This window comes from Nerophis ophidion, linkage group LG19 (assembly GCF_033978795.1).
Source record: "Nerophis ophidion isolate RoL-2023_Sa linkage group LG19, RoL_Noph_v1.0, whole genome shotgun sequence".
Lineage (NCBI taxonomy): Eukaryota > Metazoa > Chordata > Actinopteri > Syngnathiformes > Syngnathidae > Nerophis > Nerophis ophidion.
In genome coordinates, this window is record NC_084629.1 from 10,728,315 (window position 1) to 10,751,394 (window position 23,080).

Genomic DNA, 23,080 nt, shown 5'->3' on the forward strand with positions numbered 1-23,080 from the left:
GGACCCAGATTTCGATCTAACAAAGGTCTTAACTCATTCTCTTTCTATGCCACATCAATGTGGAATGCACTCCCAACAGGTATAAAAGTAAGTGCATCTCTATATTCCTTCAAAACCGCTCTAAAACAACACCTCCAGGCAACTTCAACACTTTACTAATACCCTCCTCCATTCACATCCCATCTCCCCGGATTATAAACAACTCAAATGTACTTCTAATGTATATACTTGTTCTTATGCTATGTGAACTCTGCTGGCTGTACATATCCTACTAAATAAGACCTACACTGTTTCAATGTCCACATTTCTCTGTTGATGCAATTGTTGATGACTGAAGTTCTGATATCAACCAAAGCTCCTCATCCCACCCACCGGATTGTAAATAATGTAAATAATTCAATGTACATACTATGATGATTAACTTGTGTGATGACTGTATTATGTTGATAGTATATATTTGTACCATGAATTGATTAACGTGGACCCCGACTTAAACAAGTTGAAAAACGTATTCGGGTGTTACCATTTAGTGGTCAATTGTACGGAATATGTACTGTACTGTGCAATCTACTAATAAAAGTATCAATCAATAGCGCTTTTCTCTAGTGACTCAAAGTGCTTTACATAGTGAAACCCAATATCTAAGTTACATTTAAACCAGTGTGGGTGGCACTGGGAGCAGGTGGGTAAAGTGTCTTGCCCAAGGACACAGCGGCAGTGACTAGGATGACGGAAGCGGGAATCGAACCTGCAACCCTCAAGTTGCTGGCACGGCCGCTCTACCAACCGGGCTATGCCGCTATGCTTGATGTCAGCCGTGTTGCTCATTTCGTTACAACCATAAGCCCGTTCTTCCTCTAAAGGCGTGCACCAAATGCTGTGGAGTTTCGACAGCAGTTACAGAGGTTGTTTACGTATAAAATACTACACGGTCTAGCTCCATCCTATCTTGCCGATTGTATTGTACCATATGTCCCGGCAAGAAATCTGCGTTCAAAGGACTCCGGCTTATTAGTGATTCCCAAAGCCCAAAAAAAGTCTGCGGGCTATAGAGCATTTTCCGTTCGGGCTCCAGTACTCTGGAATGCCCTCCCGGTAACAGTTCGCGATGCCACCTCAGTAGAAGCATTTAAGTCTCACCTTAAAACTCATTTGTATACTCTAGCCTTTAAATAGACTCCCTTTTTAGACCAGTTGATCTGCCGTTTCTTTTCTTTTTCTTCTATGTCCCACTCTCCTTTGTGGTGGGGGTCCGATCCGGTGGCCATGTACTGCTCGCCTGTGTATCGGCTGGGGACATCTCTGCGCTGCTGGTCCGCTACCCTTGGGATGGTTTCCTGCTGGCTCCGCTGTGAACAGGACTCTTGCTGCTGTGTCTTGGATCCTCTTTGGACTGGACTCTCGCGACTGTGTTGGATCCATTGTGGATTGAACTTTCACAGTATCATGTTAGACCCGCTCGACATCCATTGCTTTCCTCCTCTCTAAGGTTCTCATAGTCATCATTGTCACCGACGTCCCACTGGGTCATTATTGTCACCGATGTCCCACTGGGTGTGAGTTTTCCTTGCCCTTATGTGGGCCTACCGAGGATGTCGTGGTGGTTTGTGCAGCCCTTTGAGACACTAGTGATTTAGGGCTATATAAGTAAACATTGATTGATTGATTGATTGTCCTAATCCACAAATGTTCCTTTGCAGAAAGTAACCTGCGAGTGCAAAAGACCAACCAGTCCCTGGTCCACCTGGAGGACAGCCGGGTCAGGATCAATTGCTCCATCAGCTCCCAGACCGCTCAGGACTCCCAGCACGCCGTGCTGTGGTACGTGAGACGAGCCGCAGGGTCGGAGGCCGACGAGCTCCTGCTGAGGATCGAGCGATCGGGCGCCCTGGAGTACGGCACGTACGCGGACGAGGAGAGGCTGCGGCGGCGCGTGCAGGCCGAGAGGCTGTCGCCCCGCCTCTACGCTCTGACGCTGAACAGGGCGGAGAGCAGCGACTCTGGCACCTATTACTGCCTGGTGGAGGAGTGGCTGAGTGACCCAGATGGAGCCTGGTACCGCCTCTCACGGGACACGTCCGGCTTCACCGAGGTTCTGGTGAGACAGCCAGGTGAGTTTCTTTTTAGTTCTGTCACACTGATTGTTATGTTCCTTTCTTGTACCCCATTGGGGCTACTGGCCTGTTTGTTGGAGGTGGTATGGTACTGGTACTGGTACTTATTCAGTCCCAGGCTAAAGTCTTGAAGTGCTAGTGAATGAGAAGATGTCTCCAAATCTTTGACAGATTCTGCACATAAACAGTTGGAGAAGGTCTAGATCAGGGGTCACCAACGCGGTGCCCGCCGGCTTGTTCTAAAAATAGATCAAATAGCAGCACTTACCAGTGAGCTGCCTCTATTTTTTTTAATTGTATTTATTTACTAGCAAGCTGGTCTCGCTTTGCTTGACATTTTTAATTCTAAGAGAGACAAAACTCAAATAGAATTTGAAAATCCAAGAAAATATTTTAAAGACTTGGTCTTCACTTGTCCATGGTTCTCGCCCGGAAAAGGGTGGAATGCCATCTCCGGGTTGGGGAGGAGACCCTGCCCCAAGTGGAGGAGTTCAAGTACCTAGGAGTCTTGTTCACGAGTGAGGGAAGAGTGGATCGTGAGATCGACAGGCGGATCGGTGCGGCGTCTTCAGTAATGCGGACGTTGTATCGATCCGTTGTGGTGAAGAAGGAGCTGAGCCGGAAGGCAAAAATCTCAATTTACCGGTCGATCTACGTTCCCATCCTCACCTATGGTCATGAGCTTTGGGTCATGACCGAAAGGATAAGATCACGGGTACAAACGGCCGAAATGAGTTTCCTCCGCCGTGTGGCGGGGCTCTCCCTTAGAGATAGGGTGAGCAGCTCTGCCATCCGGGAGGGACTCAAAGTAAAGCCGCTGCTCCTCCACATCGAGAGGAGCCAGATGAGGTGGTTCGGGCATCTGGTCAGGATGCCACCCGAACGCCTCCCTAGGGAGGTGTTTAGGGCACGTCCAACCGGTAGGAGGCCACGGGGAAGACCCAGGACACGTTGGGAAGACTATGTCTCCCGGCTGGCCTGGGAACGCCTCGGGATCCCCCGGGAAGAGCTAGACGAAGTGGCTGGGGAGAGGGAAGTCTGGGTTTCCCTGCTTAGGCTGTTGCCCCCGCGACCCTACCTCGGATAAGCGGAAGATGATGGATGGATGGATGGATGGATGGATGGATGGGTCTTCACTTGTTTGAATAAATTCATTTATTTTTTTACTTTGCTTCTTATAATTTTCAGAAAGACAATTTTAGAGAAAAAATACAACCTTAAAAATGATTTAAGGATTTTTAAACACATATACCTTTTTACCTTTTAAATTCCTTCTTCTTCTTTTCGGACAATTTAAATCAATGTTCAAGTAAATTTATTTTTTTATTGTAAAGAATAATAAATATATTTTGATTTAATTCTTCATTTTAGCTTCTGTTTTTTCGACGAAGAATATTTGTGAAATATTTCTTCAACCTTATTATGATTAAAATTCAAAAACATTACTCTGGTAAATCTCGAAAATCTGTAGAATTAAATTTAAATCTTATTTCAAAGTCTTTTGAATTTCTTTTAACATTTTTGTTCTGGAAAATCTAGGAGACATAATGATTTGTCTCTGTTAGAAATATAGCTAGGTCCAATTTTTTATGTATTCTAACAAAGTCCAGATTGGATTTTCCATCCATCCATTTTCTACCGGCGCCTATCTCAGCTACAATCGGGCGGAAGGCAGTTTACACCCTGGACAAGTCGCCAACTTGTGTAACAATGCAGTAATTATTATTAAACACTCGTGTAACAATACAGTAATTATTGTTAAACACTTGTGTAACAATGCAGTAATTATTGTTAAACACTTGTGTAACAATGCAGTAATTATTATTAAACACTTGTGTAACAATGCAGTAATTATTGTTAAACACTTGTGTAACAATGCAGTAATTAATACTGAGCACTTGTGTAAAAATGTCGTAATTATAACCGAGCACTTGTGTAAAAATTATGTAATTATTACTGAGCACTTGTGTAAAAATGCAGTTATTATTACTACTGAGAACTTGTATAAAAATTATGTAATAAATACTGAGCACTTGTGTAACAAAGCAGTAATTATTACTGAACACTTGTGTAAAAATTATGTAATTATTACTAAGCACTTGTGTAACAATGCAGGAATAATATTCAGCACTTGTGTAACAATGCAGTAATTATTACTGAGCATTTGTGTAACAATGCAGGAATAATATTCAGCACTTGTGTAACAATGCAGTAAATATTACTTGAATCACATTTTATTTTCAAAAAATATCATTGTTCCCTTTTATTTTACTTAATAAACAGTTTGAACTGCCTCTTAAAGTGGAACATATTAGTACTTTGTTTGACTTCTTTGGTTTATCTATTCCATAATTGGATTCCACATGCTGATGTACTAAAGGTTTTAAGTGTTGTGCGAGCATACAAATGTTTTAAATGACATTTTCCTCCAAGGTTATATTTCTTCTCTTTTGTTGAGAAGAATTGTTGTACATTCTTGGCTAGCAGGTTATAGTTTGCTTTATACATCATTTCAGCTGTCTGCAAATGCACTAAATGGTTGAACTTCAATATTCTGAATGTGAGAAGTAAATATTGTACGTGTGTAACAATGTAGTCATTAATATTGAGCACTTATGTAATGAGGCACTAATTAATACTAAGCACTCATGTAAGAATGATGCAATAGTTACTAATACTAAGCAATAGTTACTAATACTAAGCAATAGTTACTAATACTAAGCAATAGTTACTAATACTATGCACTCATGTAAGAATCTGTCATTTCAAACTGGCACATTTCCGAATGAAATGAAAATAGCTAAAGTTATACCTCTGTTTAAAACTGGGAGCAAACATCACTTCACAAACTATAGACCCGTCTCTTTACTTCCACAATTATCTAAAATATTAGAAAAACTATTCAATAACAGGTTAGATGCATTTATAGAAAAACATAATTTACTCCCTGACTGTCAATATGGGTTTAGATCAAACAGATCTACATCATTGAAACAATAGAGGAAATCACAAATGCCATAGACAAGAAACAATATGCAATGGGAATATTTATTGATCTAAAAAAAAGCATTTGACACAATTAACAATGATTTATTAATCAATAAAATGGAAAAGTATGGAATCAGGGGAGTTGTACTAGACTGGCTTAAAAGTTACTTAAATAAGAGACAACAGTTTGTGAAGTTGGGGAATTGCTGTTCATCGTGTTTGGACATTGCTTGTGGTGTCCCCCAGGGGTCAGTGTTGGGGCCAAAATTGTTCATCCTGTATATCAATGATATCTGTAAAGTGTCTACATCATTGAAATTAGTGTTATTTGCTGATGACACTAATATTTTTTGTTCAGGGGATGATTTAAATCAATTACAGGAAGTCATTATGGAAGAAATTAGTAAACTAAAAGCTTGGTTTGACTATAATAAATTGTCATTAAACCTGACTGAGACTAAGTTAATGCTGTTTGGAAAGAGGACACGTGAAACAAGGGTACAGATACAAATAGATGGGGTGGATATTGAAAGGGTTTTTGAAATAAAATTCCTTGGAGTTACAATTGACTATCAAATTAACTGGAAAGCACATATAAAACATGTACAGTCTAAGCTGTCAAGAAGCATCTCAGTAATAAATAAAGCAAAGCAGGTTCTAGCTCACAAATCACTCCACATTCTCTACTGTTCATTAGTTTTACCATATTTAACCTACTGTGTGGAAGTCTGGGGGAATAATTATAAAAGCTCATTAAACTCAATAACTATACTTCAGAAAAGAGCTGTACGCATCATCAACAAGGTTGGATATCTGGACCATACTCATTCACTATTCTTACAGTCAAAAATATTGAAATTTAATGATATTATTTTGTATCAAACTGCACAAATAATGTATAAAGCCAAAATAAATAAACTCCCAGGAAGCATTCAAAAATTGTTCAGCACACGAGAGGGGGATTATGACTTAAGGGGAAATTTTAATTTCAAAATGCTTAGTTGTAGAACGACCATCAAAAGTTTTTGTATTTCAATCTGTGGAGTGAAACTATGGAATGGTTTGAATGTGGAGTTAAAGCAATGTTCAAACATAAACCAGTTTAAAAAGAAGTTTAGGTACATGCTATTCCAGAGGTACAGACATGAAGAAGGGCTTTCATATTGGCTTTCTTGTGTCACAAAAGAGTTAGGGGCTGCCCATTGAGGCACTGGTACTACTGTTTTCTGCTGGGTTTTTTTTTTTGTTTGTTTTTTTTTTTTCATGATACTATTTCCATGAGCACTTGTGGTAACGGTGTGGTTATGTATGTGTGTAGTGTGCATATGTATGTATATATTTATCATTTATTTATATACAAGTTCATTAAGTTTGTACATAGAGTGAACAAGGAAGTTCGAGCTCAGAGTAATTTATGATTTAAAGAAAAGGGGTGGGATTAAATAAGTGTATACCTCTTCTCACTCCTTTTCAAATATGTAAAAAAAAAAGTCAAATGCTCATTTGGTTTTTTTTTTATTCTCCATTGTTTTCATTTTGTTATAATAGCCGTTAAGGCTATAGCACTGTATTGGATCATGCTTGCTCTTGTTTATTTATTTATTTTTTTTTGCATATTTGAAATAAAAATATATCAATCAATCAATGATGCAATAGTTACTAATACTAAGCACTCATGTAAGAATGATGCAATAGTTACTAATACTAAGCAATAGTTACTAATACTAAGCAATAGTTACTAATACTAAGCAATAGTGTAAGAATGATGCAATAGTTACTAATACTATGCACTCATGTAAGAATGATGCAATAGTTACGAATACTAAGCACCAGTGTAAGAATGATGCAATAGTTACGAATACTAAGCACCAGTGTAAGAATGATGCAATAGTTACGAATACTAAGCAATAGTTACTAATACTAAGCACTCATGTAAGAATGATGCAATAGTTACGAATACTAAGCAATAGTTACTAATACTTTGCACTCCTGTAGGAATGATGCAATAGTTACTAATACTAAGCACTAATGTAAGAATGATACAATAGTTACTAATTTTAAGCAATAGTTACTAATACTATGCACTAATGTAAGAATGATGCAATAGTTACTAATACTAAGCAATAGTTACTAATACTAAGCACTCATGTAAGAATGATGCAATAGTTACGAATACTAAGCAATAGTTACTAATACTTTGCACTCATGTAGGAATGATGCAATAGTTACTAATACTAAGCACTAATGTAAGAATGATACAATAGTTACTAATTTTAAGCAATAGTTACTAATACTAAGCAATAGTTACTAATACTAAGCACTAATGTAAGAATGATACAATAGTTACTAATTTTAAGCAATAGTTACTAATACTAAGCACTAATGTAAGAATGATACAATAGTTACTAATTTTAAGCAATAGTTACTAATACTAAGCACCAATGTAAGAATGATGCAATAGTTACGAATACTAAGCAATAGTTACTAATACTAAGCACTCATGTAAGAATGATGCAATAGTTACGAATACTAAGCAATAGTTACTTATACTTTGCACTCATGTAGGAATGATGCAATAGTTACTAATACTAAGCACTAATGTAAGAATGATACAATAGTTACTAATTTTAAGCAATAGTTACTAATACTATGCACTCATGTAAGAATGATGCAATAGTTACTATTACTAAGCAATAGTTACTAATACTAAGCAATGGTGTAAGAATGATGCAATAGTTACTAATACTAAGCAATAGTTACTAATACTATCCACTCATGTAAGAATGATGCAATAGTTACTAATACTAAGCACTAATGTAAGAATGATGCAATAGTTGCTAATACTAAGCAATAGTTACTAATACTAAGCACTCATGTAAGAATGATGCAATAGTTACTAATACTAAGCAATAGTTACTAATACCATGCACTCATGTAAGAATGATGCAATAGTTACGAATACTAAGCAATAGTTACTTATACTTTGCACTCATGTAGGAATGATGCAATAGTTACTAATACTAAGCACTAATGTAAGAATGATACAATAGTTACTAATTTTAAGCAATAGTTACTAATACTAAGCACTAATGTAAGAATGATACAATAGTTACTAATACTATGCACTCATGTAAGAATGATGCAATAGTTACTAATTTTAAGCAATAGTTACTAATACTATGCACTCATGTAGGAATGATGCAATAGTTACTAATTTTAAGCAATAGTTACTAATACTATGCACTCATGTAAGAATGATGCAATAGTTACTAATTTTAAGCAATAGTTACTAATACTAAGCACCAATGTAAGAATGATGCAATAGTTACGAATACTAAGCAATAGTTACTTATACTTTGCACTCATGTAGGAATGATGCAATAGTTACTAATACTATGCACTAATGTAAGAATGATACAATAGTTACTAATTTTAAGCAATAGTTACTAATACTATGCACTCATGTAAGAATGATGCAATAGTTACGAATACTAAGCAATAGTTACTAATACTAAGCACTCATGTAAGAATGATGCAATAGTTACTAATACTCAGCAATAGTTACTAATAATAAGCAATAGTTAATAATACTAAGCACTCATGTAAGAATGATACAATAGTTACTAATAATAAGCAATAGTTACTAATACTAAGCAGTCATGTAAGAATGATGCAATAGTTATTACAGAACATTCATGTAAGAATGCAGTAGTGTGCACTTATGTAAAGTACTAATATCGTAATAATGTATTCTGAGCACTCATGTAATAATGCAGTAATTATTACTGAAATAAAACTTTGTTTTTGTTTCCTTTGAAAATGTTTATCCGTCAGCAGTTTGCAAGTTTTTATGTTTCACTTTACAACTCCTCACTTTTGACCTAAAAGCTAAGTTATGATACATCGTTACACTCCTAATTATTAAAGCTCCTTATAAATCATCAACATTCATCTCATGTATAAATATGATGCAGATATATTCTGCACACTAGGTGTGTTAGATGTTTTACTTCAAGTACAAAGTGACAAAAACATTTGTGTGAAGTCAAATCTGTGTATTTATGCAGTATTAATATACTGAGTATGGTAGTATTGCTGTACTGTATGTGTGTACTTATGTTAGTATTACTGTACTGTATGTGTGTACTTATGTTAGTATTACTGTACTGTATATGTAAGTTAGATAGTATTAGTGTACTGTATATATGTACTTATTGTAGTATTATTGTACTGTATATGCGTACTTAAGGTAATATTACTGTACTGTATATGTGTACTTTTGATATGTACTTATGGTAATATTACTACAGTATAAATAGTATGTGCTTATGGTAGTATTACTGTACTGTATATGTACTCATGGTAGTATTTTTCTACTATATATCTATTTGTGCTAGTATTATTGCACTGTATGTGTGTACTTATGTTAGTATTACTGTACTATTTTAGAACTTGTTTGTAATATTGTACTGTACGTATGTACTTGTGGTAGTAATATTTTACAGTATGTGTGTATGTTTGGTAGTATTATTGTGTTGTATGTATGTACTTATGAGAATATTACTGTACTGTATATATGTACTTATGGTAGTATTACTACAGTATATACAGTATGTACTTATGGAAGTATTACTGTACTGTACCTATTGTAGTATAACTGTATATTTACTTGTGGTAGTATTATTGTACTGAACATGTGTACTTATGGTAGTATTACTGTACTGTACATGTGTACTTATGGTAGTATTATTGTACTGTATATACAGTATGTACTTATAGTATTAATATTGTACTGTATGTTTGGTAGTGTTATTGTGCTTTATGTGTGTACTTATGGTAATATTACTGTAATGTATGTATTATTTTACGGTATGTGTGTACTTATGTTGTATTACTGTACTGTATATGTACCTATTTAGTATTATATGTGTACTTATGGTACTATTATTTTACTGTATGTATGTACTTATGTAGTATTGCTGTACTGTATATATGTACTAATGTAGTATTACTGTACTCTATATGTGTACTTATGGTAGTTTTATTTTACTGTATGTGTGTTCTCATGTAGTATTACTGTACTGTCTATATGTACTTGTGTAGTATTACTGTACTGTATATATGTACCTATGGTAGTATTATTTTACTGTATGTGTGTAATTATGTAGTATCACTGTACTGTATATATGTACTTATGGTAGTATTATTGTACTGTATGTGTGTACTTATGTTGTATTACTGTACTGTAAATATGTATTTATGTAGTATTACTTTACTGTATGTGTGAACTTATATTAGTATTAATGTACTGTATACAAGTATTATTTTACAGTATGCGTGTGCTTATGTAGTATTGCTGTACTCTATATATGTACTTATGTTGTATTATTGTACTGTACATGTATAAATATGCTAGTATTACTGTACTGTATATGTGTACTCAAGATAGTTTATTTTACTGTATGTGTGCACTTATGTAGTATCACTGTACTGTATATGTGTACTTATGGTAGTATTACTGTACTGTATATGTGTACTTATGGTAGTATTACTGTACTGTATATATGTGCTTATGTAGTATTGCTGTAATGTTTGTGTCTACTTATTGCAGTATTACTGTAGTGTATGTTCGTACGTGTGGCAGTATAAATTTACTTCTGGTAGTATTATTGTACTTTATATGTGTACTTATGGTAGTTTACTGTACTGTATATATGTACTGTATTCAAGTATTTTACAGTGTATATGTACTTATATATTATTACTGTACTGTATATATGTACTTATGTAGTATTACTCTACTGTATATATGTACTTATGGTAGTGTTATTTTACTCTGTGTGTACTTATGTAGTATTATTGTACTGTATGTATGTACTTATGTAGTATTACTGTACTGTATATGTGTACTAAGGGTAGTATTACTGTACTGTATATGTGTACTAATGGTAGTATTACTGTAGTGTATGGGTGTACTTATTGCAGTATTACTGTATTGTATGTTTGTACGTGTGTCAGCATTACTTTACTGTATATATGTACTTATGTAGTATTACCGTACTGTACTGTATGTGTGTGTATATATATATATAAATATATATATATATATATATATATATATATATAATATTTATATTAGGGGTGTCGGAAAAAATCAATTTGAATACGAATCGTGATTTTCACGCTGTGCAATTCAGAATCGATTCTCTTTTTTTTTTTAATTGATTTTTTTTTTTACCAATCCAACAAAACAATACACAGCAATACCATAACAATGCAATCCAATTCCAAAACTAAACCTGACCCAGCAACACTCAGAACTGCAATAAACAGAGCAATTGAGAGGAGACACAAACACGACACAGAACAAACCAAAAGTGATGAAACAAAAATGAATATTATCAACAACGGTATCAATATTAGTTATAATTTCAGCATAGCAGTGATTAAAAATCCCTCATTGACATATTAGACATTTATAAAAATAAAAAAAAAAGAACAATAGTGTCACAGTGGCTTACACTTGCATTGCATCTCATAAGCTTGACAACACACTGTGTCCAATGTTTTCACAAAGATAAAATAAGTCATATATTTTGGGTTCGTTTAATAGTTAAAACAAATTTACATTATTGCAATCAGTTAATAAAACATTGTCCTTTACAATTATAAAAGCTTTTTTTTTTTTTTTAAATCTACTATTCTGCTAGTATGTCAGCAGACTGGGGTAGATCCTGCTGAAATCCTATGTATGTATATATATATATATATATATATATATGTATGTATGTATGTATGTATGTATGTATGTATATATATATATATATATATATATATATATATATATATATATATATATATATATTATGGCAATATTACTGAACTGTGTATGTGTGCACGTATGGCAACATTACTGTATGTGTTTACTTATGGTGGTATTACTGTACTAAGTATGTGTACTTATGGTAGTATTACTGTACTTTATGTGTGTACTTATGTTAGTATTACTGTAGTGTGTGTGTACTTATGTGGTATTACTGTAGTGTATGTGTGTACTTATGTAGTATTACTGTACTGTATGTGTGTACTTATGTTAGTATTACTGTAGTATGATTGCTTATGTGGTATTACTGTACTGTATGTTTTTACTTATGTTAGTATTACTGTGGTGTGTGTGTGTGTGTGTGTTCTTATGTAGTATTGCTGTAGTGTGTGTGTGTACTTTCAGTATTACTGTAGTGTATGTGTGTACTTATGTAGTATTACTCTACTGTATGTGTGTACTTATGTTAGTATTACTGTAGTGTGTGTGTACTTATGTTAGTATTACAGTAGTGTGTGTACTTATGTAGTATTAATGTACTGTATATGTGTGCTTATGTTAGTATTACTGTAGTGTATGTGTGTACTTATGTAGTATTACTGTAGTGTGTGTGCACTTATGTAGTATTACTGTAGTGTGTGTGTACTTATGTAGTATTACTGTGCTCTATGTGTGTACTTATGTTAGTATTACTGTAGTGTGTGTACTTATGTAGTATTACTGCAGTGTGTGTGTACTTATGTAGTATTACTGTAGTGTGTGTGTACTTATGTAGTATTACTGTAGTGTGTGTGTACTTATGTAGTATTGCTGTAGTGTATGTGTGTACTTATGTAGTATTACTGTAGTGTGTGTGTACTTATGTAGTATTACTGTACTGTATGTGTGTACTTATGTAGCATTACTGTACTGTATGTGTGTAATTATGTAGTATTACTGTTGTGTGTGTGTACTTATGTAGTATTACTGTACTGCATGTGTACTTATGTTAGTATTACTGTAGTGTGTGTGTACTTATGTAGTATTATTGTAGTGTGTGTGCTTATGTAGTATTACTGTGCTGTATATGTGTACTTATGTTAGTATTACTGTACGGTGTGTGTACTTTTAGTATTACTGTAGTGTATGTGTGTAACTATGTTAGTATTACTGTAGTGTGTGTGTGTGTGTGCTTATGTAGTATTACTGTACTGTATGTGTGTACTTATGTTAGTATTACTGTAGTGTGTGTACTTATGTAGTATTGCGGTAGTGTGTGTGTGTACTTTTAGTATTACTGTAGTGTATGTGTGTACTAATGTAATATTACTGCACTGTATGTGTGTACTTATGTTAGTATTACTGTGGTGTGTGTACTTATGTTAGTATTACAGTAGTGTGTGTGTACTTATGTAGTATTACTGTACTGTATGTGTGTACTTATGTTAGTATTACTGTAGTGTACGTGTGTACCTGTGTAGTATTATGGTACTGTATGTGTGTACTTATGTTAGTATTACTGTAGTGTGTGTGTACTTATGTGGTATTACTGTAGTGTATGTGTGTACTTATGTAGTATTACTGTACTGTATGTGTGTACTTATGTTTGTATTACTGTAGTATGATTGCTTATGTGGTATTACTGTACTGTATGTTTTTACTTATGTTAGTATTACTGTGGTGTGTGTGTGTACTTATGTAGTATTGCTGTAGTGTGTGTGTACTTTCAGTATGACTGCAGTGTATGTGTGTACTTATGTAGTATTACTGTACTGTATGTGTGTACTTATGTTAGTATTACTGTTGTGTGTGTACTTATGTAGTATTACTGTACTGTATGTGTGTAATTATGTTAGTATTACTGCAGTGTGTACGTATGTAGTATTGCGGTAGTGTGTGTGTGTGTGTACTTTTAGTATTACTGTAGTGTATGTGTGTACTAATGTAGTATTACTGCACTGTATGTGTGTACTTATGTTAGTATTACTGTGGTGCGTGTGTACTTATGTTAGTATTACAGTAGTGTATGTGTGTACTTATGTTAGTATTACTGTAGTATGATTGCTTATGTGGTATTACTGTACTGTATGTTTTTACTTATGTTAGTATTACTGTGGTGTGTGTGTGTGTTCTTATGTAGTATTGCTGTAGTGTGTGTGTGTACTTTCAGTATTACTGTAGTGTATGTGTGTACTTATGTAGTATTACTGTACTGTATGTGTGTACTTATGTTAGTATTACTGTAGTGTGTGTGTACTTATGTTAGTATTACAGTAGTGTGTGTACTTATGTAGTATTAATGTACTGTATATGTGTACTTATGTTAGTATTACTGTAGTGTATGTGTGTACTTATGTAGTATTACTGTAGTGTGTGTGCACTTATGTAGTATTACTGTTGTGTGTGTGTACTTATGTAGTATTACTGTATTCTATGTGTGTACTTATGTTAGTATTACTGTAGTGTGTGTACTTATGTAGTATTACTGTAGTGTGTGTGTACTTATGTAGTATTACTGTAGTGTGTGTGTACTTATGTAGTATTACTGTAGTGTGTGTGTGTGCTTATGTGGTATTACTGTAGTGTGTGTGTACTTATGTAGTATTACTGTACTGTATGTGTGTACTTATGTAGCATTACTGTACTGTATGTGTGTAATTATGTAGTATTACTGTTGTGTGTGTGTACTTATATAGTATTACTGTACTGCATGTGTACTTATGTTAGTATTACTGTAGTGTGTGTGTACTTATGTAGTATTATTGTAGTGTGTGTGCTTATGTAGTATTACTGTGCTGTATATGTGTACTTATGTTAGTATTACTGTACTGTGTGTGTACTTTTAGTATTACTGTAGTGTGTGTGTGTGTGCTTATGTAGTATTACTGTACTGTATGTGTGTACTTATGTTAGTATTGCTGCAGTGTGTGTACTTATGTAGTATTGCGGTAGTGTGTGTGTGTACTTTTAGTATTACTGTAGTGTATGTGTGTACTAATGTAATATTACTGCACTGTATGTGTGTACTTATTTTAGTATTACTGTGGTGTGTGTGTACTTATGTTAGTATTACAGTAGTGTGTGTGTACTTATGTAGTATTACTGTACTGTATGTGTGTACTTATGTTAGTATTACTGTAGTGTACGTGTGTACCTGTGTAGTATTACTGCCGTGTGTGTGTACTTATGTAGTATTACTGTAGTGTGTGTGTGTACTTATGTAGTATTACTGTAGTGTGTGTGTACTTATGTAGTATTACTGTGGTGTGTGTGTACTTATGTAGTATTACTGTAGTGTGTGTGTACTTATGTAGTATTACTGTAGTGTGTGTGTACTTATGTAGTATTAGTGTAGTGTGTGTGTACTTATGTTAGTATCACTGTAGTGTGTGTGTGTACTTATGTAGTATTACTGTTGTGTGTGTACTTATGTAGTATTACTGTAGTGTGTGTGTACTTATGTAGTATTACTGCAGTGTGTGTGTGTACCTATGTAGTATTACTGTAGTGTGTGTACTTATGTAGTATTACTGTAGTGTATGTGTGTACTTATGTAGTATTACTGTAGTGTATGTGTGTGTACTTATGTAGTATTACTGTAGCGTGTGTACTTATGTCGTATTACTGTAGTGTATGTGTGTGTACTTATGTAGTATTACTGTAGTGTATGTGTGTGTACTTATGTAGTATTACTGTAGTGTATGTGTGTACTTATGTAGTATTACTGTAGTGTATGTGTGTGTACTTATGTAGTATTACTGTAGTGTGTGTGTTTACTTATGTAGTATTACTGTAGTGTATGTGTGTACTTATGTAGTATTACTGTAGTGCATGTGTGTACTTATGTAGTATTACTGTAGTGTGTGTGTTTACTTATGTAGTATTACTGTAGTGTATGTGTGTACTTATGTAGTATTACTGTAGTGTATGTGTGTACTTATGTAGTATTACTGTAGTGTGTGTGTGTACTTATGTAGTATTACTGTAGTGTATGTGTGTACTTATGTAGTATTACTGTAGTGTGTGTGTGTACTTATGTAGTATTACTGTAGTGTATGTGTGTACTTATGTAGTATTACTGTAGTGTGTGTGTGTACTTATGTAGTATTACTGTAGTGTATGTGTGTACTTATGTAGTATTACTGTAGTGTGTGTGTGTACTTATGTAGTATTACTGTAGTGTATGTGTGTACTTATGTAGTATTACTGTAGTGTGTGTAAATCTTCCCTCTTGTATTTCCCTATCAATGCCTCAGAGGCGCGGCTGCAGGTGGAGGAGGCGGAGTCTAACGTGACGGTGTCAGAGCGGGGGTCCATCCGACTGGGCTGCAGCATCCCCTCCCAGTCCTCCCGAGACTCCCGCTTCTCCGTGTCCTGGTACGTGGAGCGCTCCCAGGACCAGGACCAGGAGCCGCAGCCGGGCCAAGAAGAAGACGACGAAGGAGGCGAGCGCGAGTGCGTCTTCTCCATCGGACACGACGCCATTTTCGGCAACGGCAATTGCAGCCCGCGGGAGGAGGCGGGGCCCAACTCCCGTCTGCAGTTCGAGAGGACGACGTCAGAGCAGTACAGTCTGACCATCCAGGAGGCTCGGCCCACGGACGCCGGCCGCTACTACTGTCATGTGGAGGAGTGGCTGCTCAACCCTCGCAAGGCCTGGTACCGCCTGGCCACCAACAACTCCGGCATCATCTCTGTCAGCGTGCTGCAGCAAGGTGAGTCACGGCCCAATCCCACACCACCTGCTCTGCTCTCCAACGATGCACCACCGCATCAACGCTTTATTGCTCAAAAAGCACATGCTTGGCTGCTAAGCCTTCTGGGTAATGTAAACATTATCAACACACTGGAGTCCTGACTTCCTAGTTATCATATACAAACCCTGTTTCCATATGAGTTGGGAAATTGTGTTAGATGTAAATATAAACAGAATACAATGATTTGCAAATCATTTTCAACCCATATTCAGTTGAATATGCTACAAAGACAACATATTTGATGTTCAAACTGATAAGCATAAACATTTTTTTGTCATTGCAAATAATCATTAACTTTAGAATTTGATGCCAGCAACACGTGACAAAGAAGTTGGGAAAGGTGGCAATAAATACTGATAAAGTTGAGGAATGCTCATTAAACACTTATGTGGAACATCCCACAGGTGTGCAGGCTAATTGGGAACAGGTGGGTGCCATGATTGGGTATAAAAGGAGCTTCCATAAAATGCTAAGTAATTCACAAACAAGGATGGGGCGAGGGTCACCAATTTGTAAGCAAATTGTCGAACACTTTTAGAACAACATTTCTCAACCAGCTATTCCAAAAATTTAGGGATTTTTACCATCTACGGTTCGTAAAATCATCAAAAAGTTCAGAGAATCTGGAGAAATCACCGCACGTAAGCGATGATATTATGGACTTTTGATCCCTCATCAAAAACCGACATCAGTGTGTAAAGGATATCACCACATGGGCTCAGGAACACTTCATAAAACCACTGTCAGTAACTACAGTTGGTCGCTACATCTGTAAGTGCAAGTTAAAACTACTATGCAAAGCCAAACCCATTTATCAACATTATCCTGAGATCATCTAAGATGGACTGATGCAAAGTGGAAAAGTGTTCTGTGGTCTGATGAGTCCTCATTTCAAATTATATTTGGAAACAGAGGATGTGGTGTCCTCCAGAACAAAGAGGACACCACATGTTATAGGCGCAAAGTTCAAAAGCTAGCATCTGTGATGGATTGGGGGTGTATTAGTGCCCAAGACATGGGTAACTTACACATCTGTGAAGGCACCATTAATGCTGAAAGGTACATACAGGTTTTGGAGCAACATATGTTGTCATCCAAGCAACGTTATCATGGACGCCCCTGCTTATTACAGCAAGACAAGTGTTACAACAGCGTGGCTTCATAAAAAAATAGGGCGGGTACTTTCCTGGCCCGCTTGCAGTCCAGACCTGTCTCCAATTGAAAATGTGTGGCGCATTATGAAGCGTAAAATACGACAGCAGAGACCCCGGACTGTTGAACAACTAAAGCTCTACATAAAACAAGAATGGGAAAGAATTCCACTTTCAAAGCTTCAACAATTGGTTTATTGAGTGTTGTTAAAAGAAAAGGTGATGTAACACAGTTGTGAACATGCCCTTTCCCAACTACTTTGGCACGTGTTGCAGTCATGAAATTCTAAGTTAATTATTATTTGCGAAAAAAAATAAAGTTTATGAGTTTGAACATCAAATATCTTGTCTTTGTGGTGCATTCAATTGAATATGGGTTGAAAATTATTTGCAAATCATTGTATTCCGTTTATATTTACATCTAACATAATTTCCCAACTCATATGGAAACGGGGTTTGTAGAAAAAATGGCCCAAAATTAGATTTTTGGTTTGCGTTTCAGAATAGAAATATAATGAAGGGAAGATACACTGCTCCTGGGTCGTTCCAATATATTCCATTTTTGTGGTTATCTGCAAAAATAAAAATTTTGAAAAGGAAAACAGCACAAAATCCAATTTTATGGCATCATGTTAATGAAAATCAACCCTTTTTTGTTTGTTTTCAAATCTGCCATATATGTTAAAAATCAAAAAAACGGCCTTGATTTTGTTTTTTGATTTTCAGAATTGGAAATCGAATGAAGGGAAGGTACAAAATGAAATTAGGGCCATTTTTAGAGTTTTATTATATATGGCAGATTTTAAAACGAACAAAAAAGGGTCCATTTTTATTAAAGTATTTCCATAACATTGGATTTGGTGCTGTTTTCCTTTTATGGATTTTAATTTTTCCAGATAAACACAAAAAACGATAAATAAATGTTAAAAATGCAAAAATGTGTATTTATCTGTGTGGTGACAAATTGAACCGGAAGCAGTATTTTAGCATGTTTTTAGCATAACGCTAACATCTTTGTTCAGCAGGAGTCCTATTGTCCTTTTAAAAAAAAGTCTTATTAAATAGTTGTCCAACTTTTGTTTCAGAAATGAAAAAAGAAAAAAATATCCAGAAATTAGTTGTTTTAATTTGCATTTCAGAATTGGAAATAGAATGAAGGGAAGATTCACTGCTCCGTGTACCTTCCCTTCGTTCTTTTTCCAATTCTGAAATGCAAATCAAAAAACAAAATTAGAGCCATTTTTCGATTTTTATTATTTATGGCAAATTTGAAAACAAGCAAAAAAGGGTTGATTTTCATTAAAATATTGCCATAAAATTGGATTTTGTGCTGTTTTCCTTTTATGGATGTTTTTTTTCCAGATAAACACAAACATTGAATATATGTTCATCCAAAATACAAATGTGTGCATTTAAGAATTGGAAATAAAATGGACAGGAGGTCACAATAAAACACTGCTTCTGGTTAAATTTTATGTAAATATTTTAATGAAAATAAACCCTTTCTTGTTTGTTTTTAAATCTGCCAAAATCGAAAAATTTCATTTTCGCCTAATTTTATTTTTTGATATGCGTTTCAGAACTGGAAATAGAATGAACGGGAGGAACATCTAGATGCTTCCAAAATATTACATTTTTTTGTTTATCTGGAAAAAGTAAAAATCCATAAAGGGTAAACAGCACAAAATCCAATTTTATGGCAACATTTTAACAAAAATCAACCCTTTTTTGTTTGTTTTCAAATCTGCCATATATGATGAAAATGTAAAAACGGCCCTAATTTTGTTTTTCAGAATTGGAACTAGAATGAAGGGAAGGCACACAGAGATGTTAGATGGTGTTTCTTTTTGTAATCCTAAAGATGAGTTCTAATGAATGCAAAGTATTCTGACCATGAGTTGGTCCTTTTACTGCCACCTAGTGCCTACTTTTAGTCTTGATATAAAGTAAGTAAAACATCAGTACAGTATTCCTTTTCCAATTTTTGTAGAAATGTTGAGCTTTTTTAGGTTTCATTTAAAACAGATGTGTCCAAACGTTTTCCACTTAGGGCCACAGACTGAAAAATCAAAAGCCATTTTGACATTTTTTTTTATTTTAAAAACCAATACAATATATGTATAACCAATATATATTTAGGCCTCCACTCAGGCTTGATCCCGGGGACCCCAAAGGGTTTTGGTCGAAAAAAAAAAAAAAAAAAAAGGTCATTATTCAGTATTATTTGGTTTTATTATTATTCAACTTTTAAATCTCCAGATCAACATTAGGTTTATCCGTCAATATAATGATTTTAAAGATTTAAGTTGTATGCTCTTTTTGTCAAAGAAAACCCTGTTTTTTGATGGGAAAAAACATGCAATATTATCACCCAATATTTTTTTTAAGTGGAATATTTGAGATTGTATAATAATTGGAGCCTTAAAAAAGTCAATAACTAATAACACCATTGATTTGTATCCATTAAGTTTTTTTGAGCAATGACACTTAAAAACAAATCACAGTAAAATTATTGGGGATCCAAAAGGGTCCTACTCATTAAAGTGTTAAAAAATTAATTATACATTTTTTTACTGTTTACTTTTAACACAATAATCTCGAGATCAACTTCAGATCTATCCGTCTTTTATAAGTTTTATTGTTATGTTTTCTGTTTGTTCATTTTAGGCCATTCTTTAAAAAAACAGCTCAGTTTTTTATATGGCAAACACAAAATATGCAACATTTTCCCCCAAAGTGGAAAATTTACCGTGACGTAATTGGAGCCTTGAATAGGTCAATAATTCATAATGACATTGATTTTGATTCATTATTATTTTTTTAAAGAAAGAAACAGCCTGCGTGGCAGCTTTGTGTTATTAGAGTCAACATTGCAACATTTTCTTGTTACATTTTACCCTTTTGCTCCTTTTCATGACTTTTGACGTTTTAAATATGTTTTAATTGTATTTTTAAATGTGCCGTCGGGCTGTTAAAAAATTACCTGCGGGCCGCACTTGACTTCAAAGAACACTTAAAAGATTCATAAAAATAACAATGTTATTGACAAAAAATACGCCTCAAAACATCGCAACTTAAAAAAAAAATGATGCGAATTCCGACATTTTAGACCGAATGAGTAATAAAAATATTTCCCATTTTTGGGGGCAAACTGCAACTTTTCCCACTTCTGAACTCTCCTTCTTTCCTTCCCTCCCACGACCGCCCACTTTGTCTGTGCCCGCCCAGCAGAGTCCAGCGTGAAATCGGTGGTTTGCTCCAACGCCGCGCTCTTCTACTTCGTCTTCTTCTACCCCTTCCCCGTCTTCGCCGTCCTGCTCATCGCCCTGCTGCTGCTGCGCTGCAAGGGCCGCGGCAGCAGCAAGAGCCAAGAGGGCAAGAACGGCGCCCCCCTGCTGTGGATTAAGGAGCCGCACCTCAGCTACTCGCCCACCTGTTTGGACCCGCCCGCGCTCAGCCTGCACCCGGGTTCTGTGGACTAGGAGGGGGCGTAGGGGCCACGCGTTGGGTCGACACCAGGAGCGCCCGGACTCCACTGCTTCCTGTGTGTGTGTGTTTGTACGAGTGTGTGTGTCTCCTTTTTTTTTTTTTTTTTAGATTACCCTGAATATTGGTCTATTTTTCAAAAAGGACTACGAAGAGAAGGAACTCAGGCATTGGTTGGATGCCCCCCTAAAAAAAATAAGTCTCCACCGTCCAGTCCAAGAGCACCCACTATGTTGGTTACCATGGTGACGCCCCCGCCCCCCCCAAGGAGCCCATTGACTCCGCGGCCGATGACTTGGCAGCTTTGCATAGGAACAAAGAAAAAGGTCCACCTGTTCCCACTAAGAGTTTGGCCCACTGAAGGAGTTCCTGCAGCGCCGCTTCCACACTGCCAGACCCACTCACACGTCTTCTGCCTTTTTTCTTTTACTTTGCCGTCCTCCTCATTTCCACAAAAGAAAGCGTTATAGAAAAAAAAAAAATTATTGCTGGTGAGTCGACTGATATTCAAATCTCACACATTTCTTTTCATGTATTGCCTTTTTTTTTATCTTTAAAAGAGAACTTTTTAGGAAGATAGCTGAGTGGGCCCAGATCGGTATCAGTATCAGTGATATCTCACACTTTTAAATGTTACTGAATCCACTCCGTGAGCATCCAAGCAGAACTAAGAAGTGTGTTTGTGTGGATATGAAGCAGGAAAAGGTGCTAACAACCATAGAACATGAAATGATGTGGGAAGTGCTATTAAGGTCTACACAAGTAGAATAGTTAGATATGGCGTCGTATTTTTTTGTGTGTGTGACGAGACTCGCATCCCAGGCGCTCGCTTTTATTTGGAACACATTTTTTATTTACCTTTTTTTTTTATGCTATTTTGAGTTTTTCCTGTGCCAAGGCGTGGTTATTCCCATGTGTAAAAATTGGACCTCCTGCTGGGACAGAACGATGCAAAAGTCACATGATCAGTGTCGGGAAGAGACGTGTGTTTGTAGATACTGTAAAGTAGTGGAGCACACGCGCTATAGCACGAGTGCTAGTGCGAGCAAGTGTTTGTTTTAAAGATGAGTTTTTTTTGTTGTTTTTCCTATTTATTGTTTTATACTTCTTGTTTGTTTTTTCTTACGTTGCCTGGCAACAGGCCCGACCGAGCCGATTGTTGTTGAATTGAGTGTAAAACAAAAAAAAAAGTACTGTGGCTTCACGTGGAACGTTTGGAAAAGACATAAAAAAAAAGTTCTGCTTGGTATTTTTGTGGCACTGCTCCTCCTCCTCAGCAATTTTTTGTATTACATGTATTTTTTGATATATATGGATTTTTATTTCGAATCAAAGGCAGAAGATGTGAAAGATTTGTTTGACCTGGACTAGAAAGCAGGAGACAGGACATTGACTAGCAGACTGGACTTCACTGAGGAGAAGAGAAAGACAAGGTCAAGACGTGTTCTGCATGACAGGAGACATGTTGGAAGTTTTGTGAAGTTGGAACAGGCTTTGTGACAGGTGCTACTCTTCCTGACACCCTCTGAAGGCCCCACCCCCTCCCTTCATCATTCAACAACAGCAAACATGTAACCGCGTCGTGCAATGTTAAATGTGTCGCCTTTTTCTTCCGCAAAGGAGATACATGCTTTTCATCCGAAACATTTTGTATAAACGTAAACTAACAAGTGCAATAATTTAGTAGGATGTCATTCTGAAAGTGCGGCACACACATGCTAAGTGCTAACCATACAGCTCCATATACAAAGTTCAATACCTCAGTATCAATACCAAGGTTCC

General features: G+C 35.7%; 1 protein-coding gene across 2 annotated transcripts in view; it reads left to right on the forward strand.

Annotated features, from left to right (window-relative positions):
- The window catches only part of igsf3 (immunoglobulin superfamily, member 3), a 370,516-nt gene extending 347,672 nt beyond the window's left edge, over positions 1-22,844 (forward strand). The window contains exons 7-9 of one of the 2 annotated variants that reach the window (XM_061879134.1): positions 1,701-2,111; positions 16,161-16,619; positions 21,041-22,844. In XM_061879134.1, coding sequence (XP_061735118.1) covers positions 1,701-2,111; positions 16,161-16,619; positions 21,041-21,294 — 1,124 coding nt within the window. In that variant the 3' untranslated portion in view covers positions 21,295-22,844. The remainder of the gene's footprint in view (positions 1-1,700; positions 2,112-16,160; positions 16,620-21,040) is intronic. The other variant, XM_061879135.1, reaches the window with a different exon arrangement.
- The last annotated feature ends 236 nt before the right edge of the window (positions 22,845-23,080 follow it).